Source organism: Schistocerca piceifrons, chromosome 2 (genome assembly GCF_021461385.2).
Source record: "Schistocerca piceifrons isolate TAMUIC-IGC-003096 chromosome 2, iqSchPice1.1, whole genome shotgun sequence".
In the NCBI taxonomy this organism is placed as follows: domain Eukaryota; kingdom Metazoa; phylum Arthropoda; class Insecta; order Orthoptera; family Acrididae; genus Schistocerca; species Schistocerca piceifrons.
The window spans coordinates 343142704-343165691 of record NC_060139.1 but is presented as its reverse complement, the minus strand read 5'-3'; the positions used below and the strand labels follow the sequence as shown (position 1 = coordinate 343165691).

General features: G+C 38.6%; 1 protein-coding gene across 5 annotated transcripts in view; it reads left to right on the top strand.

Annotated features, from left to right (window-relative positions):
- Positions 1 to 22988, top strand: part of LOC124777532 (tubulin monoglutamylase TTLL4-like) — a 228551-nt gene that overhangs the window by 142766 nt on the left and 62797 nt on the right. For all 5 annotated transcript variants that reach the window (XR_007015746.1, XM_047252981.1, XM_047252983.1 and 2 more), the window contains exon 15: positions 9452 to 9573. Coding sequence is in view for 4 of the 5 variants with exons in the window: in XM_047252981.1 (XP_047108937.1) it covers positions 9452 to 9573 (122 nt within the window). In the remaining variant the exon portion in view is untranslated. The remainder of the gene's footprint in view (positions 1 to 9451; positions 9574 to 22988) is intronic.

Below are 22988 nucleotides of genomic sequence, written 5' to 3'. Positions count from 1 at the left end.
TCTCATACATTTGCCCACCAACTCCTACCAGAGTCCAATCACAGGCATCTCCTACCCAAGAAAAGGCCAGACCATGTGTGAAAGCAGCCATGCTATATCAGCTGTGCTGCAGTTATTGTATAGCATTCCACATGGGCACAGACACTGCAAACTGTGGCAAACCACAAACTTAATCATCCAGTTGCCAAACATGCCTCGCACAACACCTAAACTGACTTCGACAGCTGCTTCGCCACATGAGCCATTTGGATACTCTCTATCAGCACTAGTTTCTCTGACACACATACTGGTGGGAATTTTCTCTTCTTCCCTTGGACTAAGCCTCCACTAACCTGTTTCCCACTGTCTCACCTTACCTTTTCTTTTCTCTCTCCTGTCCACATCGTGCCTGCACCATACAAATCGTGCACTGCCTTCTTCCACCACTCACTCCTCAATGTGGGTCCTCTCTCTCTCTCTCTCTCTCTCTCTCGCACATGTGCACAGTAACCTCTCTTTTGCTCCCTCTCTCCCTCCTGCTTTACCACCCCTCTCCCTTTCTCTTTTCCCTCTCTGTATCCTTCATCTATCTCCAGCATCCTCTCCTTTCTTCCCTTCTCATATCCCTCCTGTCCCCCCCCCCCCTCTCCCCCTCTTGTTTTATGTGCTCTACCCTCTGAATTCCTTTCATCTTGTTGGGCAATCGCTGAGTCATTGATGGAAAGACATGGCTCACAGTATCCCCACTTCACCTCATGCATCCTTCCCTACCATCTCTCTCTCTCTCCATCTGCCCAGTCAACTGCTAATCAGAAGTCCGTCCCACCATGGCCAGAGGCATGTCTGTTTGGGTGTCTATGTGATCACGTATGGTTGAATGTGTGTACTTCTTTTAGGGAAAGAGATGAGCTCAAAGGCTAGTATAAATAGATAGAAGTTGGGTGTAACAATGCGCTACACACATCAATCGGCTGTAGGTGAGAGGTTGCCTTACCTTTATTTTATGTACTAAATTATACAACTGCTTGTTTAAAAACTCTTTTTCTGTATTTGTTTGGGATATTTTCTCCTTTCAGTTCTCAGTACTCTTGATTTCTCTCTGTGCACTTCTATGTATGTTTCCTTTGGTATTTCATTTGTGTATCCTGTAGCCATAACTGGCACAGTTTCATACTTCTCTCAACTAAGTTTCCTTGTTCCTTACAAAACCATCTTTTCCCCTATTCACCCCCCCCCCCCCCCCCCCCCACACACACACACACACACACACACACACATCACTTTATTTGCAGCAACTGTCACAGCTGTCTTCCTAGTGTGCCACACTTTCACGTCATCTCCATCATCTGCATTCCATACTACACTGAAACAGTTATTTATTTCTAACACAAACTCTTTCTGTTCTTTCTCACTTTAGTTTCAGAACATCAAACACCAGGATTCCATTCTTTTCTTTCTTACGAAATCTGAACTTTTCTGGATCTTTTGCTTGCACCAGAAAACGATCTGCCCCACAGTCTGGTCCTCATTGGGATGCGGTATCTTTTAATATTTGCCTCTGCTGAATGTCTGTCATTACATGATTATCTGATTGACCATTTTTCTATCTTGTGACCACAGTGTTCCTAGATGGTCAAATAATAGATATTTTTTCTGCCTACTTTTGTGTTAAAATCATCTAGAAGTACATGTATGTTCCTTTTCAGAACTTGGTTTGCTTTTGCTCTTGTTGCAGACAAAATCTGTGCCAGATTCTTCCCGATCCTCCTCCGTAGAATATTGTAGTATTGCTACCTGCTTCACATACCCCTTCCATTTTCCACATAGTTTCCTGAAAGGCAGCTACATTTATTTTATAATGTATTCTCTCTAAACCTGCTACCATAGCAACCCCTGGACAGTTGAGGCTTTGGATATTCCAGGTAACTGTAATCAAATTGTTGATCACATTTCCTTGTTGAGTTTATCTTCCAGGTAATCTAGCACATATCCGAGGCTGATTTATTGTCTCTGTAACTTTTTCAACTTTTCTTGTGTATAATGTTCAACCAGATGACCAACCCCAACCTAGAGGATGAGGGACTCTTCTGTCAAGGACCATTTTTAAGGTGCTAGTCATCTGCCCTCATTCTTCCCCACAAGGAATGGTGTTTACTAGTTTCACACATAGATGCCATGTGTGCCAAAAACGTAGCTCAAGTTTTAGTGGTTATGTCTGCTTGACATTGGCATAACCTAAAAGACTTACCATCCATCCATTCATTTACCAACCTCCTTTTCTCAAAACAGGCTTGTGACCAGCTATGGCCCTACTCTGCATCATCGTCTTATCGACTTTGCCCACTTCTTGCACTGCTGAAGTAAGTGATGGAAGGGAACAGGAGATGGAAAAGAAAAGGGAGGGAATGGAACAAGCTATGGTACCACTGGTATAGCTCTCACCTTCACAGGAACACGCAAACTCTCCTTGTCTCATAGACAGTGTTACAATAAGACAGTACCTCCTGAAAGAGGATAATAATAACAGTAGACCATTTTTTAAATTACTCATTTCTTGATAAAAACCATTGGAAGGAAGGAACAAATTGTATGGAAGGAAAGGCAAAATGTATGATTGTAAAGTGATTACATATTTTGTCTTTTGTACTGAGATCACAGAAATTTGTCAGTCCTTGTATTCTGCTGTGTTAACAAACTCATATGCAATGTGTATCATTTATTCTGTTGCAGCCAATTACAGTAAACAATTAAGTCGAATGTTTTTATCGGAAAGCAAAGAAGGGCACCATCCTATAAGCTTGCCAAGCTGGGAAGCAAAGGAGAGGACCACACTGTGTCAGGCAATACCCTATCAGTTGTTCATTCTAGACTGCATCATTGGTCTCCTTGAAGAAATAAATTTAGCAGTGTTCGTCTGTTTCATGATGCATGGATCACTGTGAAATTCATGGAAAAGGCTACTGTTTGCTGTTACAGACTTTGTGTGTGTTCCTTTTCCTTCCACAAAAGGAGCTTTGGAAGAATGATTGCTTATAGAGCTCTGTCAGAACTGTCAGCTGCCACACTTTATCATAATCTCTGTGAGAGACACACTTGAGCAGTACTACACTGAGGTGACAGTCATGGGATACCTCCTAATACCATTTCGGACCTCCTTTTGCCCGGCATAGTGCAGCAGCTCGACATGGCATGGACTCAACAAGTCATTCAAAGTCACTGCAGAAATGTTGAGCCATTTTGCCTCTTTAGCCATCCATAATTGCGGAAGTGTTGCGGTGGAGGATTTTGTGCATGAACTGACCTCTCAATTATGTCCCATACATGTTCAATCAGATTCATGTTGAGCAATCTGGGTAGCCTAATCATTCAAGGCGTTCGATACAGTTCCCCACAGTCGTTTAATGAACAAAGTAAGAGCATACGGACTATCGGACCAATTGTGTGATTGGATTGAAAAGTTCCTAGATAACAGAGCGTAGCATGTCATTCTCAATGGAGAGAAGTCTTCCGAAGTAAGAGTGATTTCAGGTGTGCCGCATGGGAGTGTCGTAGGACCGTTGCTATTCACAATATACAAAAATGACCTTGTGGATGACATCGGAAGCTCACTGAGGCTTTTTGCGGATGATGCTGTGGTATATCGAGAGGTTGTAACAGTGGAAAATTGTACTGAAATGCAGGAGGATCTGCAGCAAATTGACGCATGGTGCAGGGATGGAATGGCAGTTCAATCTCAACGTAGACAAGTGTAAAGTGCTGTGAATACATAGAAAGAAAGATCCTTTATCATTTAGCTACAATATAGCAGGTCAGCAACAGGAAGTAGTTAATTCCATAAATTATCTGGGAGTATGCATTAGGAGTGATTTAAAATGGAATGATCATATAAAGTTGATCGTCGGTAAAGCAGATGCCAGACTGAGATCATTGGAAGAATCCTAAGGAAATGCAATCCGAAAACAGAGGAAGTAGGTTACAGTACACTTGTTCACCCACTGCTTGAATACTGCACAGCAGTGTGGGATCCGTACCAGATAGGGTTGATAGAAGAGATAGAGAAGATCCAACAGAGAGCAGCGCACTTCGTTACAGTATCATTCAGTAATCGCAAAAGCGTGACGAAGATGATAGATAAACTTCAGTGGAAGACTCTGCACGAGAGACGCTCAGTAGCTCGGTACGGGCTTTTGTTGAAGTTTTGAGAACATACCTTCACTGAGGAGTCAAGCAGTATATTGCTCCCTCCTGCGTATATCTCGTGAAGAGACCTTGAGGATAAAATCAGAGAGATTAGAGCCCACACAGAGGCATACCGACAATCCTTCTTTGCACGAACAATACGAGACTGGAACAGAAGGGAGAGCCGATAGTGGTACTCAAGGTACCCTCCGCCACACACCGTCAGGTGGCTTGCAGAGTATGGATGTAGATGTAGATTCACTCGAATTGTCCAGAATGTTCTTCCAACCAGATGCGAAGAAATGTGGCCCGGTGACAGGTTGCATTGTCATCCATAAAAATTCCATTGTTGTTTGGGAACATAAAATCCCCGAATGGCTGCAAATGGCCTCCAAATAGCCAAACATAATCACTTCCAGTCAGTGATCCACTTAAACACAGCCCACATCACTATGGAGCCACCACCAGTTTACACAGTGCCTTGTTGACAACTTGGGTCCATGGCTTTGTGGGGCCTGCGCCACACTCGAACCCTACCATCAGCTATTACCAACAAAAATCGGGACTCATCTGAACAGGCCATGGTTTTCCGGTCATTTAGGATTCAACCAGCATGGTCATGAGCCTCGGAGAGGCACTGCAGGTGATATTGCTCTATTAGCAAAGGCACTCATATCGGTCATCTGCTGCTGTATCCCGTTTACACCAAATTTTGCTGCACTGTCCTAATGGATAGATTTGCCTTATGTCCCACATTGATCTCTTTGCTTATTTCATGCAGAGTTGCTTGTCTGTTAACACTAACAACTTTACACAAACACCACTGCTCTCAATCATTAAGTGAAGGCTGTTGGCCATTTTGTTGACCATGGTAAGAGATAATGCCTGAAATTTGGTATTCTCGGCGCTCTCTTTAGACTGTTGGTCTCAGAATATTGAATTCCCTAAAGATTTGTGATACGGAATGCCCTAAGTGTCAAGCTCCAACTACCATTCCACATTCTAAATCTGTTAATTCCTGTCATGCAACCATAATCACATCAGGAACCTTTACAAATGATAGCTCCCCCAGAACAATGAAACTGCAGTTTTCCAGTATCATACCATTGAATCATAGCCTGCCATATGCTTTACGCACTTAAGCCTGTGTGGTTGTTCCGCTCCATACATACATACATGCCTTGTTACTCCTAAATATTTGTATGCTGTGATAAACTCTAGATGTGGCTGATCAATATCATATAGTGTCACAAATACTTACATTTTGTGAAGTGCACAGTTTAACATTTCTGGTACGTTAAAAACCAGTTGCAAGTGTTTGTACCAGGCTAACATTTTGTTGAGATGTACTTTATTTTTTCTGATGGGATTTCCTCTTAGATAACTGCATCATCTGTGAATACTCTCTGAGATTTCAAACTAATACTATGTGCTAAGTCATTAACGTGTAGCGTGACAGCAATGGTCCTATTAAACTCCCCTAGGACACATCCTGTAGATGACTCTCGGTTGAATATATCATGCTGCATCCTGACTGCTAGGAAATTCTCGATACTATCATAAACCTGCAGGAAAATCTATCTAATTGTATATTGCGTAGATATTTACTTTAAAACGTGAGCAATATCTATGTATTCACTCCTGAATCAAATGATTAGGTTAGGTGTCCACTATACACAGGAGGCGGCTATACGGGTAGCAGGGGCTGTGTGTTGTGGACTGCGTGGTTTTTTAGGTTAGAGGGTCTCGGGAAAACACAAGCTGGGCTTCGGTTACAAAGTGTGCAGGCTGAACACAGGAAGAACATAGGTACAGGAACCATTGGTATAACAGTTGTAAATTGTCGTAGCTGTGTTGGGAAAGTACCAGATCTCCAAGCGCTAATAGAAAGCACTGATGCTCAAATCGTTATAGGCACTGAAAGCTGGATATAAGCTCAGCCGAAATTTTTGCGATGAACCTAACGGTGTTCCGAAAAGATAGGCTAAACATGGTTGGCGGTGGCGTGTTTGTTGCTGTTAGAAGTAATTCAACTTGTCGCGAAATTGAAGTTGGTACTTCCTGTTAGTTAGTATGGGCAGAGGTCATTATTGGCAATCGGAATAAAATAATAACTGGATCATTTTACCGACCTCCCAGTTCAGATGATACAGTTGCTGAAAGGTTCAAGAAAACATACCCGACTCATACGCTAATAGTTGGTGGTGACTTTAATTTACCCTCGATATGTTGGCGAAAATACATGTTTAATTCCGGAGGTACGCATAAAATATCATCCAAAATTGTGCTAAACGCATTCTCTGAAAATTATTTCGAGCAGTTAGTTCATGAGCCCACGCAAATAGTAAATGGTTGTGAAAACACACTTGACCTCTTGGCAACAAATAATCCTGAATTAATAACCAGCATCAAAACCGATTCTGGAATTAGTGAACACATGGTTGTCACTGCGAGATTGAATATTTTAATCCCCAAATCTTCGAAAAATATACCTATTCAAAAAAGCAGATAAAAATTTACTTGACACCTTCCTGAGAGACAATCTCCACTCATTCTAAATTAATAAGTCTAGACCATATGTGGCTTAAATTCAAAGAAATAGTATCGGCAGCAATTGAGACGTTTATGCCAAATAAACTAACAAACGACGGAGCTGATCCTCCTTGGTACACAAAACGGGTTGGAACACTGTTACAGAAACAACGAAACAAACATGCCAAACTTAAACAGACGTAAAATCCCCAAGATTGGCGATCCTTTCCAGAAGCTTGAAACTTAGTACGTAGTTCAATGTGAGACGCCTATAACAGTTTCCACAACAAAACTTTGTCTCGAAACCTGGCAGAAAATCCAAAGAGATTCTGGTCGTGATCCTTTGCAGAAGCTCGAAACTTAGTACGTAGTTCAATGTGAGACGCCTATAACAGTTTCCACAACAAAACTTTGTCTCGAAACCTGGCAGAAAATCCAAAGAGATTCTGGTCGTATGTGAAGTATGTTAGCGGTAAGAAACAATCAGTGCCTTCTCTGCAGATTGCAATGGAGATACTGTCGAAGATAGTGCTGCCAAAGCAGAGTTACTAAACACAGCCTTCCGAAATGCCTTCACAAAAGAAGACGGAAGTAAATATTTCAGAATTTGAATAGAGTACAGCTGCCAATATGAGTAAAATAGAAGTAACTCAAATCACCTAATAAAAGCAAGGCTTCTGGTCCAGACTGTATACCAATTAGGTTCCTTTTGGAGTATACTGATGCATTAACTCCATACTTAACAATCGTGTACAACTGTTCGCTCGACGAAAGATCCATACCCAAAGACTGGAAAGTTGCACAGGTCACACCAATATTCAAGAAAGGTAGTAAGAGTACTCCACTAAATTACAGGCCCATATTGTTAACGTTGATATGCAGCAGGATTTTAGAACATATATTGTGTTTGAACATTATGAATTACCTCAAAGGAAACGGTCTATTGACACACAGTTAACATGGTTTTAGAAAACATTGTTCCTGTGAAACACAATTAGCTCTTATTCCATATACGATTGCTGCAACAATTCGACACCAAGCATTCACTGTCATCGATCATCCTCCATACAGTCCCGATGTGGCTCCATCTGATTTTCATCTACTTCCAAAACCTAAAGATCACATTCGAGGACTTCTCTTTGATATTGATGAAGTAGTGCAAGCTGATGTGAGGTTGTGGTTTTGTCAACATAATCAAACATTCTACAGTGACAGTATCAACAAAGTGGTCTCTCATTAGGAGAAATGTGTTTGTTACCAGGATGACTGTTGAGAAACATCTAGAAATGAAGAATACAGATTTAGAATGTTAATAAAGTTCTGTTTGTTTAGAAAGCTTTAAGAGTTTTCACATTAAAAAAATGTAGATATATTACTTGTCAGCACTCTTACATAATTCTGTATGACAATATGGAAGAATGATTTGTCTAAATTTTCTGGAAAGCCTGCCCCCCAACTGCAACTACGTCTTACAACATATTGTGCATCAAAACTTGGAGAAATGCCCTGTCCACTGCTGTGTGTCATTTTGAGGGTCCTGAACCTCAGTTGGTAAAAACAGAACCCTTACAGGATTGCTTATTTGTCTGTCTGTCTGTCTGTCAAGTCCGCTTTTCCTCAGGGAAAGATAGGTGTATTAGTCAAAATTTGTCACATTCTTAAGGTCTACAGCTGCTTGGCGATGTAAAAAGTTTAAGCTTCTAAGTCAGTGCAGTCGAAAGATACGGTCATTTATGTCACATATTTTGATACTTGCAAACTTGCTCATCAAAACCTATAGGGTACTTCCCATTGACCTAGAATCATAAACTGTGGCATCTCAGGAATTTTTATAGCAATTGCACCCAAATTTCACACAAGTCTTGGAATTCCTAGGACCAGTATCTTGCCAATATAGATATTGACAGTGGGCTAAAACGGTCATGATTCTCAACTCCCTGGATGAGTGAACTATGTATATACATAATTAAACAATGGAAAATCCAGAATGAAGTGTAACAATATTATGAGAAGGAAAGTTGCTACTCACCATATAGCAGAGATGCTGACTCGCATATAGGCACAACAAAGTTTTCACACGTAGTTTTCGGCCAATGGCCTTCGTCAACAAAAGACACATGCACACGTGCGCAAACGCAACTCGCACACATGACTGCAGTCTCGGGCAACTGTGGTTTCAGTTGCTTGAGACTGCAGTCGTGTGTGTGTGTGTGTGTGTGTGTGTGTGTGTGTGTGTGTCTGTCTATTGTTGACAGAGGTCATTGGCCAAAAACTTTAAATGTGAAAACCTTTTTGTGCTGCCTATCTGTGACTCAGCATCTCTGCTATATGGTGAGTAGCAACTTTCCTTCTTATAATATATACATAATTAAATTTATATGGGACCATCAGAGCACAAGTCCTAGTCGCACTAGGTCAATTTTTCTGTATGTCTTGTAGTGTTTTCTCCTGAAACCACGGAGACACTTATGAATAACACGGTAGAATTATTCCATGCTACTGTAAATAATTAACAAAAGATAAAAGAATCGAACAAAATTGAAACCCTTTCATGAATCAGAATATATTTCTAAGCATTTATCTAGAGACCATTAGAAATAGAACACTTGTGTGTAAGTTATTTTGTTTTCATATTGTCATGTGTTTGGAATTTTCTCATGTGATGATGTGTCATTCTACTTAAGACACTTGATGATACTGTGTATTAATATGTGAATTTCATGTTTTCTTAAATATGTTATTCCCTCTTTTTGGCTTACAGATTCATAAGGATATTTCCAACACCATACACCTACACATACCATGAATTTTTTGAATCTCCTAGATATTACAATATGGTGTTTGATGCTTGGGAAAATAAATATTATAGCAACAGACAAGAAGGTAGGTCAAGTGAATGTCAGGTGTTACAATATTACTAAAGAAAAAGATAATTTGTTACTAAATTAATGATGCCCTTATTAATTATAGGTTTTTTTAATTGAATGGCCTGAATAATCAAAGACCTTGAATTGGACTTTTTTTTAAAACTAATTGCTTTATGAAGCAGACATTTTTTGATCTCTTGATAAAAGTAACATCCCCCCCCCCCCCCCCACGCACACACACACACACACACACACACACACACACACACACACACACACACACACACTGGACAGCGGAGTCCCGCTAATCCAAACCCCAGTACTCCGAACGTTTGGTTCATCTGTACATGAAAAATGTTAGTCTAAGTATGGAAAAACTGTGTGGTAAACTGCTGTACATACACACTATTTTAATTTACACAGTACAGTTAATATGTAGTAGAAACATTGCCAAGAAAACATTAGGTTTAAACAATGCATAACAATGAAAGAAAAGCTGTCAAATTTACTAAAATACAGCGGACCTTTTAACCCTACTTTTTAGATGACAAAAACTCATTGTTTTTTGGGGTAATGAAGGCAGTGTGTTATATGACGCATAGTTGCGCCACTTTCTCATAAACATCAAATCGGCAGTTGTAGCAGTGGACTTTTGCTCCAAATAACGTAGTGCGTGGTCAAGGGCTTCTGCTGCATCACTGTTTGGCACCAGCTCTCCTTTGTCACTTTCAGGTTCATTGTCACTTCCGTCACAGCAGTCCACTTCTTCCTGGTCTTGAGTAACAGCAGCAACTAAATCAGTGTCAGTAAGGTTCTCCACACATGCCCCATCCCCCATCTGCTGCCATCCACTTATCTATGTCTCCATCACTAGCTTCTTCACATCCAGGGATTGTCTGTATCATTTGTAGTATATTTTTCTCTTCATTTTCAGCTAGGTTGTCCTGAAATTCAAGAGATGTCCACAGTTTTCTCCACGATTTTCGCAGAGTATTTTCTGAAATATTCTGCCACGCCTCAGCAGCCCAAGAAACAACAGCCTTCACATTGGTCTTTTTTATTTGTCCACTAAAGGAATGCTATCATCTTGGATCCGCATTCTTAAACATTGTTTTCTGTAAATCAGTTTTAATGTTTGCAGTATGCCCTGGACCATTGGCTGTAGAAGTGGTGTAACATTCAGCAGCAAAAACCTCGCCACAATTTCTCCATTACATAATTCCTCAGTGCTGGGGTGAGATGGCGCATTATCAATCAAAAGGATTGCACAGGGAGACAAATGATTTTCCTTCGAAAACCGTTGAACAGAGGGAACAAACTGGCCGTGAAACCATTCTTTGAACAGCTTACCATCCATCCATGCCTTTTTTCCGGTTTGCAATAATATATGCAGGACTTCATATTGCAGTTTTTAAAAGCTCTGGGCAAGGCAGATTTCCCGATCAGCATTAAAGGCAGCGTTGCTGCATGCTAATAAAGTCACACGATCTTTGCACATTTTAAAACCAGGAGCATGGTCTTCTGCTTTTGATGCCAGGCTTTTTGTTGGCAATGCCCTAAAAGGAAGGCCAGTCTTGTCAGCATTATACATTTGTTGGGGAGAATTCTTTCCTTCTCTTATCATTTTTTCAAACTCGTCCAAGTATTCCTTCACTGCATCACGGTCAGAAGAAAGCTTCTCTTCAGTAATTGTTAGCTGGTGGATTTCATGACGTTTTTTTGAATCTGTCCAACCAACCCCTACTAGCGCTAAAAGACTCATCACCATTCATTAACTTGTTCAGGCAAACAGCCTTCTCCTGAACCAGTGCTCCACTCAAAGAGTTCCCCTTTCTCTTTTGTGCGTAAACCAAAGGAAAAGAGTTTCATCCACTTTATCGTACTGGGACTGTTCCAAAGTCTGCCGAATTTCATGTCTCTTTCCGAAGACGTTGCACAGTACTGTTCAGGTTTCACTCGGTACTTCATCCAATCACAAATAGTTGCTTTACCAACACCCAGTTCTGTTGCCAATTTAGATATATTCTCACCATTTTCTATCTGTTTCAGAGCATTCAGTTTTTCTTTGAGAGTTGACTTTGTATGTTTCCGTTTACTCATGGCGAAAATACATACACCCCTACACCTGAACAAATACAGTACAACTGTTACGCATGCCAGTGATCGATAACTAACATAACCAATGCTTTACAAGCCAACTGGCAGTGCACTGACCTTATACACTACAAAGGTCTCAACAATTCGCAACAACAAGGGCAGGGAGTGAAAGTGAGCCATTGTTCCCACACTTGTTCCCATTTGTTACCACGTTGTACCTACTTATCTGCTTGGTATACTTCATTCTAGAAACTCGTCACCCTAATTCCAGCTAATCCGAACAAGGACTGGTCCCAATTAGTTCGGATTAGCGGGACTCTACAGTAATTAGAAAAAAAATTGAAACTTTCTTTGAGTTGTAAGGAAGAACCTTATAACGCCGAAATTGTAAACAACCATCACCCTCTCGTAAATTCACCCTCCCCCTTTCTCCCATGATTATCTTACTACATTTCTAGATGCAAGAGCTACACTTTGCCTGGTCACTGCTCTTGATATTAGTTGAACAAAGGAGTTTTATTGTTTATACATAAAAAATGTTACATACTCTAAATGTTTTAGTCCAGCTGCCAAAAAATTGCTTTCCCTAGTAAATTCGATGAGTGTGGATGCCAAATATTTGTTTCCGTCTTTGAATTTTGCAGTGTACTCCCAAAAGTGGAGCTTGTATTGTTTTTAAGTAGATCACTCTGTATAATAGGAAAACTCATTCAGAAGTGCGTGAAAAGGTAGTTTCTTGTATTTTTGTTGCTAAGTCATTTCGTAGGAGACTGATTTTAATGTGGTGGTTCTTAAAAAAGTTCACATCTCCATCTCTTAGCGGTGCTGGGGCAGGCACAAAAACTAAGGACTAAACTTACAGATAAAGTGAGTGACAATGAGGCACCCTGCTAAAGAAATAAGGGCAGTTTGAAGACAGCAGTAGAACAAAGAGATGAAGTGTAGGTTCTATTGCAATGGGAACTATTGGTGGGAGGAGATGTTCCACTAGTGGCTTTCAGAGTTCAAAGCAGCTCATGTCCAGTCAATTGGTGCTGAGGGGGGAGGGGGGGGGGGGGGGGGGGGGTATAAGTCTAGCCTGCCCTGGCAAGTTTGCAAGTGGCTACATATGACTGGACAATGTTGATGGTCATGCCTCTGTACAGAAAACTGTAAAATGGTTGCAGTAACAATTTTATGTTACATAGCTGCCTTCATAAGCTGCCATCCTTCAGATGAAATTGAATGAAACAGCACAAACAAAAGCAAAGATGCTAGATGGGTGCATCCTGTGCATATTTCTTTCTGTGATATTTGTTTAAATTTAATTTTCTCCGTCCTTTGTCACATCGTGTTACTCATAGTATGAAATACATTATTTGCTCTCATTTTTCTTTGTATTACTCTTTCCACTTGGAATCATTGTTCATGTGATTTTGGTTATCATTATGTATACTATGATTTAATTTCTTCCATTTTATCATCGTACATTTCCGTCCGTGTTATTGCATCCACTATTTCTATTTCTCATTTTGCTTGAATTTTATTTTACTTATAATACCTACTTTGGTGTAAATCATCATCCATGTTATTTTGTTCATATTGTGATAAGAATTTGTATTTTAAGTATATGTTTGACAATTGCCATCCAGAAAGGTATACAGCCTATAACGAAATATACATTCTTGACACCATTGCACACCCATATGAATGGATTATTTCATATTTTGTTTTTTAATGACAGTTTTTCATTTTCAAATGTTTAAACATTATGATAGATTAATAAAAATAATTACATTCAGATGCACCAACATTTCAAGTGTAAAAAGAATAATGGAAAATAAGACAACTGAGGAAGTCAATACACTGATTAAAATGACGTGACAAAGAATACAAATAAGAAATTGTGTGTAAACCAATTAATTGAATAAAAATAGTGATCAAGTCATTTCAATGAAGATTTAAAAATTTTAAAAAAATTCAATGTACGTTACGAAGTTCAAAACGTCAACTTTTTGAAAGTCAGGTTAGTACCTTAACCATTACACTAGATAACCAGTAACCACTGATACTTTTTTAAACTATACAGCATCACATGAAATTCTGGAATTTTATTTCATCAATTACTCACAAATGAGGGCTTCCCCAGTGTGAATGGCTGCAGGATGTGATTCCTTGTATCTTGACCGATAGGTGTTTCAAAAAGTTGAGCCCACCATTGTTAAACCAAACAGGGCTATTGCAGCGCTTGGATGGGGTTTTGAGTGCAATGGGCAAGATTTTGGAGAGGATATTGGGTGTCTTGTTGCTTGAAATAACCAGATTTTATGCCTGAGCTTCAATTGCATCTCTCTCTCTCTCTCTCTCTCTCTCTCTCTCTCTAAAAGGAAGCAAGCACATCTTCTCATGTATATATGACCACCAACTTCAGCATCTCGGGCTGGAATGGTTTTCCGGCCCTAGATGCTGGAGTTGTTGTTCGTGTGTACGTGAGGTGTGCTTGCTTCCTTTTAGTGTGTGTGTGTGTGTGTGTGTGTGTGTGTGTGTGTGTGTGTGTGTGTGTGTGTGTTTACTGACGAAGGCTGTGACCAAAAGCAATATGTGAGAGTCTTTTAATCGTGCGTGTCTGCAACCCCCTGCAACTTGTCATCTCTTCTTTATGGTTAGTAGCAATTTGTCTTTTCTTACATTGTTGATTTTCCTACCTTGGGTTTCCAGTGTTTGACAATGAAGAAAATTAGTGAAAAAAAGATCTTGCACAAAGTCCTTCCTTGCCTTCTTAAAGTGATATTTTTCAATCCACCCAAACTTTGAGTTATCCTGGACCAACCATACACTATGTTTGTTGTCAATGTATTGACTGCACGAGTCATATCCCTACAAAACACCCAGATGCATACATTTTATGCAAAAATTCACTACCTGTCATCAAAGACACCGTGAGCATTGCCACCTTGTAGCTATATTCCTGGACTTCTGAAAGTGTCAAGACAGTAGTGGAAACACCGTATGCAGGCCACATTACAGGAACAGAGCTTCTGGGATAACTTGTGTGTTGTCATTTTGACACTACCTGTATAAGGAGACAACAGTTATGAGTGTATGCACATGTGGGCTCATTACAATATTATTTTTAGTTGTTAGAATTTCGTAATTTCTGTGGAAATCATCTGTGTGTAGTAAAGTATACTATTCTTTTTGTTGACAGTGCAGTTGTCTGCCTCAACAACACAACCATAATAGATTTCAATGCAAACAGCATAGTCACATTAGTTTCCATAGCAAAAACTACAAAAGAATTACTCAAGGTCAAAGATGACAGCAATGAGATTAAATCCATACAATCAAGCTTGTGTGTCATTTCACAGTAATTCATTTTATTATGTAATAGCAGTGAACTTTAGAACTTCCATAGTCTTCTCAGCAAAGATAGGAGATGAATTGTCTTTAAGTAATATTTTGATAATGAAAATTCCACAGTGGAGACAGCAAACAGAAACAAGGACAAACAGTCATTCATTTGCAACTGTTGATGATTGTTGCAGGTGCTCCTAAAACATGCACACACATTATTTATAAACTCAGGAAATTACAGTTGTTAGTTTTGTGTTTGTTTTTCCAAATGACCCTAACACTTCTTCATGGCTTTCTTGAACAAGAGGCATTAAATATTTTCTGTGCAATTTCTTTTCAGTGTGAGCTCATTTAATCTCCCTTAATTTAGTCACCTTAAAAACAGATAGAAACATTATCAGTGTGTTGGCTGATGGACAAGAAAAATATTTCATTTTTATCTACAATGTAGGAAAAGATAGGATGCTACTTACTGTAAAGGTGACACATTAAGTTTCTGACAGGCACAATTAAAAGACATTTACACATAAGCTTTCAGCCACAGGCTTCTTCAGAAAGAGAGACCATTCATTCACACAAGGAAGCACACCTCTTGCACTCATGACTGGCAGCTCACCAGAATGATTCTGGCCCGAACGGCCGGAGTTGGCAGTCATGTGTGCATGATGTATGCCTCCTTGCGTGAATGAATGGTGTGTGTTCCTGACAAAGGTTGTGGCTGAAAGCTTAAGTATAACTCTCTTTTAATTGTACCTGTCTGTAAATGAATGTGTCATCTGTAGAGTAAGTAGCAATCTCTCTTTTTCCTATATTGTTCTTAGTGCTACTGGAATTTCCATTGGTTCATTTTTATCTCACATTCTAAGGTGTACTGCTGTTCATAGCAACATGCGATATCTGTCTCACATGCGCAGTATCAATTTTTGATGACTGTTAGTATGAGAGCTGTAAAATTGTGAGAGTATAAGACAAAAGTAAATGCTAAACTCGTAGGCAATGCAATGATGTAACAACAGTAGTATTGAAATCAAAATGAAGCAATAGGAAACTTAAACAAGGCAAAAATCCCATTACACTTACATCATTTTTCATTTGTAGTCGTATTTTGTCAGTAGGAGACAAGCTGTTTTATATGGAGTAGAGGGCCACTTTCCTACAAAAAGTAATTGTAATACATGGGATGTTCTAAATTGTAAATACTGCTTAATCTTAACAAACAGGTAGGGGGCATTGCTGTCAGAGAAGTATATTTAACATAAGGGAGATTGGCATAAAAATGGAGAGCACCCATTTCAAAACCCAAAATGGAGCCTTATATTCAGTGATCACAAGTTAACAAACATAATAAACATTTTTCAGTGAAGAGATGGTAGTAGCTGGAAGATGATTGTAGAACATGCAATATTAGTCTGCATGAATACGAGGGAAAAGCTGTGTGAACTGTATTCTGGAATACACTCTGCCTGTCACAAATTGCATCTGCCCTCTATATTTGCAGTGATGTGCTGTAGCAGTAAATTTCCAAAAAAGATCAAAAGGGAAAAGGACGAATATCAGATACTAGGTTAAACTTTCTCAGTAATGATATCATTAGAGGCACAGCATTAATTTGGATTAGAACGCAGGAGGCTTTCAAAATATGTATTTCAGTTTCTCATTTAACACTAGTTCTGGAAATGTGGTAAGTAGACTATTGTGGGGTAATCGATTTCTATCATAAAACCTTTCCAGCTCAGGTTTTCAGTATTTCCGTGATTCTCCTGTGATTGTCATGCTGGCCTTCTTTGTTTACTTTCATTAAACTGTTGGACCTAGTGTGTATGGGTCCCAGTTGGACATAGTTCATCTGGGTCCCACAAAGTAGAGCAATATTCCAAGATTGTTCGCATGAGTGTTTTGCTAGAGATCTTGACTGCATTTTCCCAATGTAGTCCAAATAAAGCAAAGTCTACCAACTTTCTAACCTGCAACTGAGCCTATGTGAGTGTTAAATTTCATATACACCCAAACTGTTATACCCTAGTATTTGTATTGGTTGCCTGATTAAGCTTGACTCCCTGAGGTTGTTGTTATAGAATACTATATTTTTGCAGTTATGAGGGTGCAAAATTTTACATTTCTCCACATCTAAAACAAGTTGTCCATCTTTCCATCACTCTGAAATTGTATGAAAATCTGAGTGAATATTTGTACTGCTTTTTTCAGACAATACTTTTTATAGGTAACTACATCATCTGAAAGAAATCTAAGTTTACTATTAATATTAACTATCAGGTCATAAACATTGACCTGAAAAGCAAGGGTCCAAATACACTTTGCTGGGGCATGAGTGAATTTATTTCTACATCTGTCAGTGTTTGTACATCCAAGACAACATGCTGTGTCCTCGACCGAGTCACCAGTTTCATTTGATACTATACAGTGGAACTTTGCACAATGAGCATAATTCATTCCAGAATCTTACTCGTGCAAATGCAACTCTCACACGACTGCATTCTCTGACTTTACATTTCTTGAAGGCTCGTGGAGTTTCTGATTGGTAAACAAGTAGAGGTTTAATTTTCAAATTGTCACTTGCATTGGCACAGAATAGCAGTGTGAGATTGTCTTTTGTAGGCTTGTGACTGGGAATTGCATTCTCCTGTGCTGTTAAAAAGGTATATTTCGGCATCTTTCTCCTGAATAGACCCACTCGTCACAGCTAAAAACCTGTTGGAGCAGATAACCCTCAGAATCTAAAATCAGTTTGAAGTTGCTGATGAAGTTCTCTGCTGCTTTTGTGTCGGAGCTGGCTGCTTCAGCATGCCTCACAATGCTGTGGATCCTGGTTCTTCTCTTAAACTTCTCAAACTACTCACAGCTTCACCTAAAAACATTCTTTGGCTGCTGATGATCCTGGCATCTTCGTAACAAGGTCGTCGAAAATCATTCTTGCCTTCTCACAAATGATGTTCTCGTTAATAGTGTCGCCTTGCAATTGCTTTTCATTTATACATATAAGGAGTAACCTGTCAACATTGTCCAGAATACAAAACTGTTGTTTAGATACTCTTGTCAGTCTCTTCGGAAACATCTGTGTTCTTAATCTTGTCCTAGTTCTAAAGGATAGTGCAAATGGTTGATGTAGAGCGATTTTATGTGCATACTAAATCAGCAACACTCACACCGTGTTAAAGTTTTCCAATGTTTTATATTTAATTTCTAAGGTAATTTTCTTTCTCTTGTGGTTGTCTTCTTACAGCTTTATCTTTGGGGACATTTCTATGAAGGTTATTAAAATTTGCACACACACACACACACACACACACTCTGTATGAACACAAGTTTAGAAAAATTTGTGTTCACAAGCTGGACTAAGATGGTAACAGAAAGAGCACTAAACCCAAACTGCAGGATGCGCTAAAGACATCATTCATATGCCAATGCCAACAATGAAATGTGCTCATATTGTGGAACATTTGCCCCCGCCAAGCGTGAACAGCTGGTGACGTCACACTAAATCATTGTCACTCGTTAAGCGAGTTATGTTTTTAGAATTTGTTTTGCTCATTATATGAATTGTGGGTTATGGGAGGTGCTCATTAAGTAAGGTTCCACTGTAATATTTTTATTTTAGAAAAAACCCTTTTGATATGCGGAGCATTTGTGGCAAATGAAATGCAATGCCTGCTATTGATATGTTTTATTGTTTTAAATTGCATTCATTACAGTAGATGTGGTATTATTGATACTTTTGTGTATGATACCGTCCTTAGTGATTTTTTTTTTTTCATTAAATGTTTCATGATTTATTTCATTTGTTGCCGTGGTGAGCTGTTACGATGGACAGTAGTCAAGCCAGATCATGAAATAATGCATTAATACAAAAATCTTTAAGCAGTCTGGATAGTACTACATGCCAAAGTTCATAATGATCACATACTAATTCCAGGAATTTATTTTCTTATTAATTTGTGTGAAACACTTCTGGGAAAATTCTCAACTTGGGGTGAACTGTTTTGTTGAACAACTCATTTGAGTTGTTACTGTGATAGGTATAGGTGAGACTTTGTGTAATGATGGATATATTGCAAATCAAAATATTTTAACCTATGGTTGTGTCCATAATCTTTGTTCCTTAAATAGTAAATATGTGAAATCGTAAATTTTATTTTACGCAGAGGAATTAAATTCTGCTTTGCATGGCATTGTGGGATCAACAAAATTTCTGGCTGGCTGTAGTGATAGTGACGGTACTACTGCAGCCGCTGCTGTTGCTGCTGCTAGTTATTGAGTGTAACATGAAATATGGCTCAAACGCTGGACTATATTCTGTTGGAGGTGGTTAATTTCTTAATGTCTAAAGTGTTCTCTGTAATTATGAAGTCCTTGTTGGTCCTCCTCCCCCAATAAAGATGTAATTTTTATAACACAAAAGTCACCTGTAGTCCCCAACAGGACAGCTTTCCATTGTAAGTATTCACAAATGTTCTGCTTATGATTATTCTAATCTAGCCCCCTTTATTCCTTATTTGTTTAGAGAATGATAGTAGATTACATTAAGCATCCCAGGTAACTGGTTGATCGACAGGCATATAAGATCACACATTACATGTAATTGTGCCTTGAATGATAGATTGTATCCATACACAATTGAAAGTGATGTTCTTGAAATTTGATGATTATTATTACATTTGTGTGTACATTGATATCACACTTTGCATCATCTTGAATTGATGTGTTATTGTCACACCTTTCTAGACAGGTCTTGTCACGGTACGATAATCTTTTACACTGGTAGACCTCTCGATGTTTTATGTGATTCAGAGACAGTGTTTGTTATAATATTTGCCACCTGGGTACACATTAGAAGTGCCAGAAACATAAAAATTGGGAGCTACACTGCACCAAATTGTAGCAGAAACTCGTGAAATATAAAGTCCATAAAAAATTTGTTCCAGTAACTGGAATTGGTTCAATGTGGATCTTCAGTGTATATTTTTCTTATCTCACTGTCATTTTAAATAATTCTTTTATCTGCAAAGGTTAAAAGAAGAATGAGGAAGGAATAGAGTATATTAGATATGGAGAACAGTATGCTGTGGACAGTTGCATTCTCATAGGAGTTTATTTGCTTTTTGGCAAAATACACCACCAGTAAATTGTCTCTCTCAACTAAAATTGTTTGTTCATCCATTGCATGGCAAAAATTGTTACTTTTTTGCTGTTAATTCAGAATACTGTACACTGATATTTGTAGTCTGATTTTTAGTTGCTCAGCAGAACTATGCATTTTTTATGTTTTACTCAGGATGCTTTTGTCATATGCCACTGTTTTCGTGTTTGTTTTTATACTTTTAAGTATGTTTTGTGGTTTGTGTTTTGTAGTGTTGCTGACATAACATTGCCAAAAGTTTGTCTTTGACCTATACTTTCTTTGTTTAGGTTATTGTATGGATGTAATTCAATTAATTATATTGCTGTGTATTTATATACCATGTAAGGCTAGTGAAGGAATAGTGATGGAGTTTTTTCTTGTTTTTGGGTGGGGGAGGAGGAAGCCCTGATGAGTGGGCATGAGTGCTTAGTAGTGTGATGGAGTGAGAGTTGGAGGAGAAGGTGAGGAACAAGGCGTGAAATGAAATTACAAGGGAGGGCGATTGAAGAGTGTGAAGATTGGAAAAGGCCCTTTTCTTTTTCATGTAATTTCATCAACTATTTTATATAAAAGTCTGGTTTCCAATATTTATTTGATCCTTGAGCAACTATTTATTTGATGTTAATTATTTGTGTATGTGAAAATTTTCTTGAAAGGGGAGGAAGTTTCTGTCTTTACCAATTCTTATGATGCTCACATCTTTTTCAGTCTTGTTTGGTCTATGGTGTTCTTGTTTTAGATGATCTGCAAATGTTGAATGGTTTGTACCGTATTTGAGTTCTCTGAAGTGTTCTTTATAGCTTGTGTCAAACATACTGCCAGTCATTCCATTGTATTACCTTTTCACAATCTCTGGAACTGACCTGTAGGTACCAGATTGTTGGTTTTGATTTCGGTTTTGGGATGTGCTTTTGTATTGTGTTGATTGTAAGTAATGTGTACACTTTTTTTTGTGTTACCTGTTTTTTGTGTAAATTTGTTGTGGTAGATCATTGTATGCCAATTTTATAGTAGTATTGCAGGTTCAGTCTGTTTAACATGTGTCTGACTGCAGCCTGTTTGTTTCTGTTGTTTCTGTGGGTGGTTTGAGGTTGCATTTAAGATAGTTTTCTGTATATGTCACATGAGTGTTTGTTATTGTCTTTTCTTATGTTTATGTCTAGAAAGTTGAGTGAGTTTTCTTGTTCTACTTCCATTGGAACTTTGTTTTTGTGTACAGTATTTATGTCTTTGTGTAGACATTAAAATCGTAGCAACGCAAATTAAAAAAGAAAACAATAAATTCAAAAAATATGTGATGAAACAAAGCTTAAAAATCTAACAAAAAACTGCAAGCAGAAAACATCCTTGTGAAAACAAAAGAATACATAGAAAAAGCAGAATAATTCATCAGCAAAACATTAAAATAATTAAAATCAAACCCACCTAACAGCTTTCAAACACATGTTAAAAACACACTCAGATACACACATTTACAGACAGGGAGTAACAGAGACTTGTAGGGAAAAAAATCCTCAAGCCCTCTACATGAGATGTCAACCAAAGGTCCATAAAGAAAATTATCCAGTCCATCCAATAGTGAATTTCATAGGGGGGGGAGAATGTATGTTGTAGCCTCATGTGACATTGATTACCCATACACCTGTCCTAAAATGTGTGTGTCACCTGGCTGACGTAAGCCTTCTCACATTGACATAGAGTTTTATACTTTGCAAATTGTCCTTGACAGAGCAGAGTAATGCTGTAATCATGGCATGTGAGCAGATCACACTATTAGGTTCTTTTAGTCTTAAAAGATATGCTCTCAGACTAAGGAATAAAGACAACAAGTCTATGCTTCTATTCATGAACCTCAAGGGGTGGTCCAAACTGCATAGCCAGATAATAATAATAATGACTCAGTTATTAACTTCACGTCTCCCAATGAAAGAGTCTCCCTGTTATCAGTAAAATCAGCTAATAAAGTATACACACTGATCAATGTGCACGCCCCCACAAATCACCACAATAGAATCTACCCTGAAACAGTGGACAATTTCTGGGAAACACTAGAAGAAACAACAAATAAAGTACCTAAGCACCATGTGAAAATCTCAGTAGGCGATTTTAATGCACAATTAGGGAAGGAAAAAAAATTCAGAGATACCACTGGACCCCACACCAAACACAAACGTACCAACAAGAATGGTGAAAAACTAATCGACTTCTGCAGAAACTTTGGACTTAAAATAATGAGTACCCAGTTTCAAAAACCTGCACATAAATTAACCACATGGAGATCACCCAGTCTTAGACAGGGTGAATACCAAATAGACCATGTCGCAATTTCCAAAGAAAACATAAAAGAAATTCAAAACATCAGAACCCGCTAAGGTCTCTTTGAATCAGATCATCATCATCTCCAAATAAAAACAAAATTCCAACCCAACAGAATGCTAAAAAGCCCACCCAAAAGTACCAAACCAGATCCAGAATATCTGCAACTGAACAAAGAAAAAAATCAGCATGCAAATTAATCAGGAAAAATCAACAGACTGGAAGAAACTAACAGAGAAAATTCAGGAAGCCCTCAAATTAGGACAACCCCCTCGCAACAGGAAACATCGCTGGTGGAATGCAACCTGTGATGAGGCAGTTGACAGCCGAATAACTGCATGGAAAAAATTTAGCAGTCACAAAAATAATTAGAAAAGAAAAACGGGGATATGACAACAACAGACACTCTGAAATCCAGCAGGATTTCATCTAAAATAATACAAGAAATTTTTATAAGACTTTCAGAGAAAACTTACAGGGATACCAAGCGCCTAGCTTGTGCTTCAAGAAACCCGATAGCTCTTTGGAAACCAACACGAAAAATAACT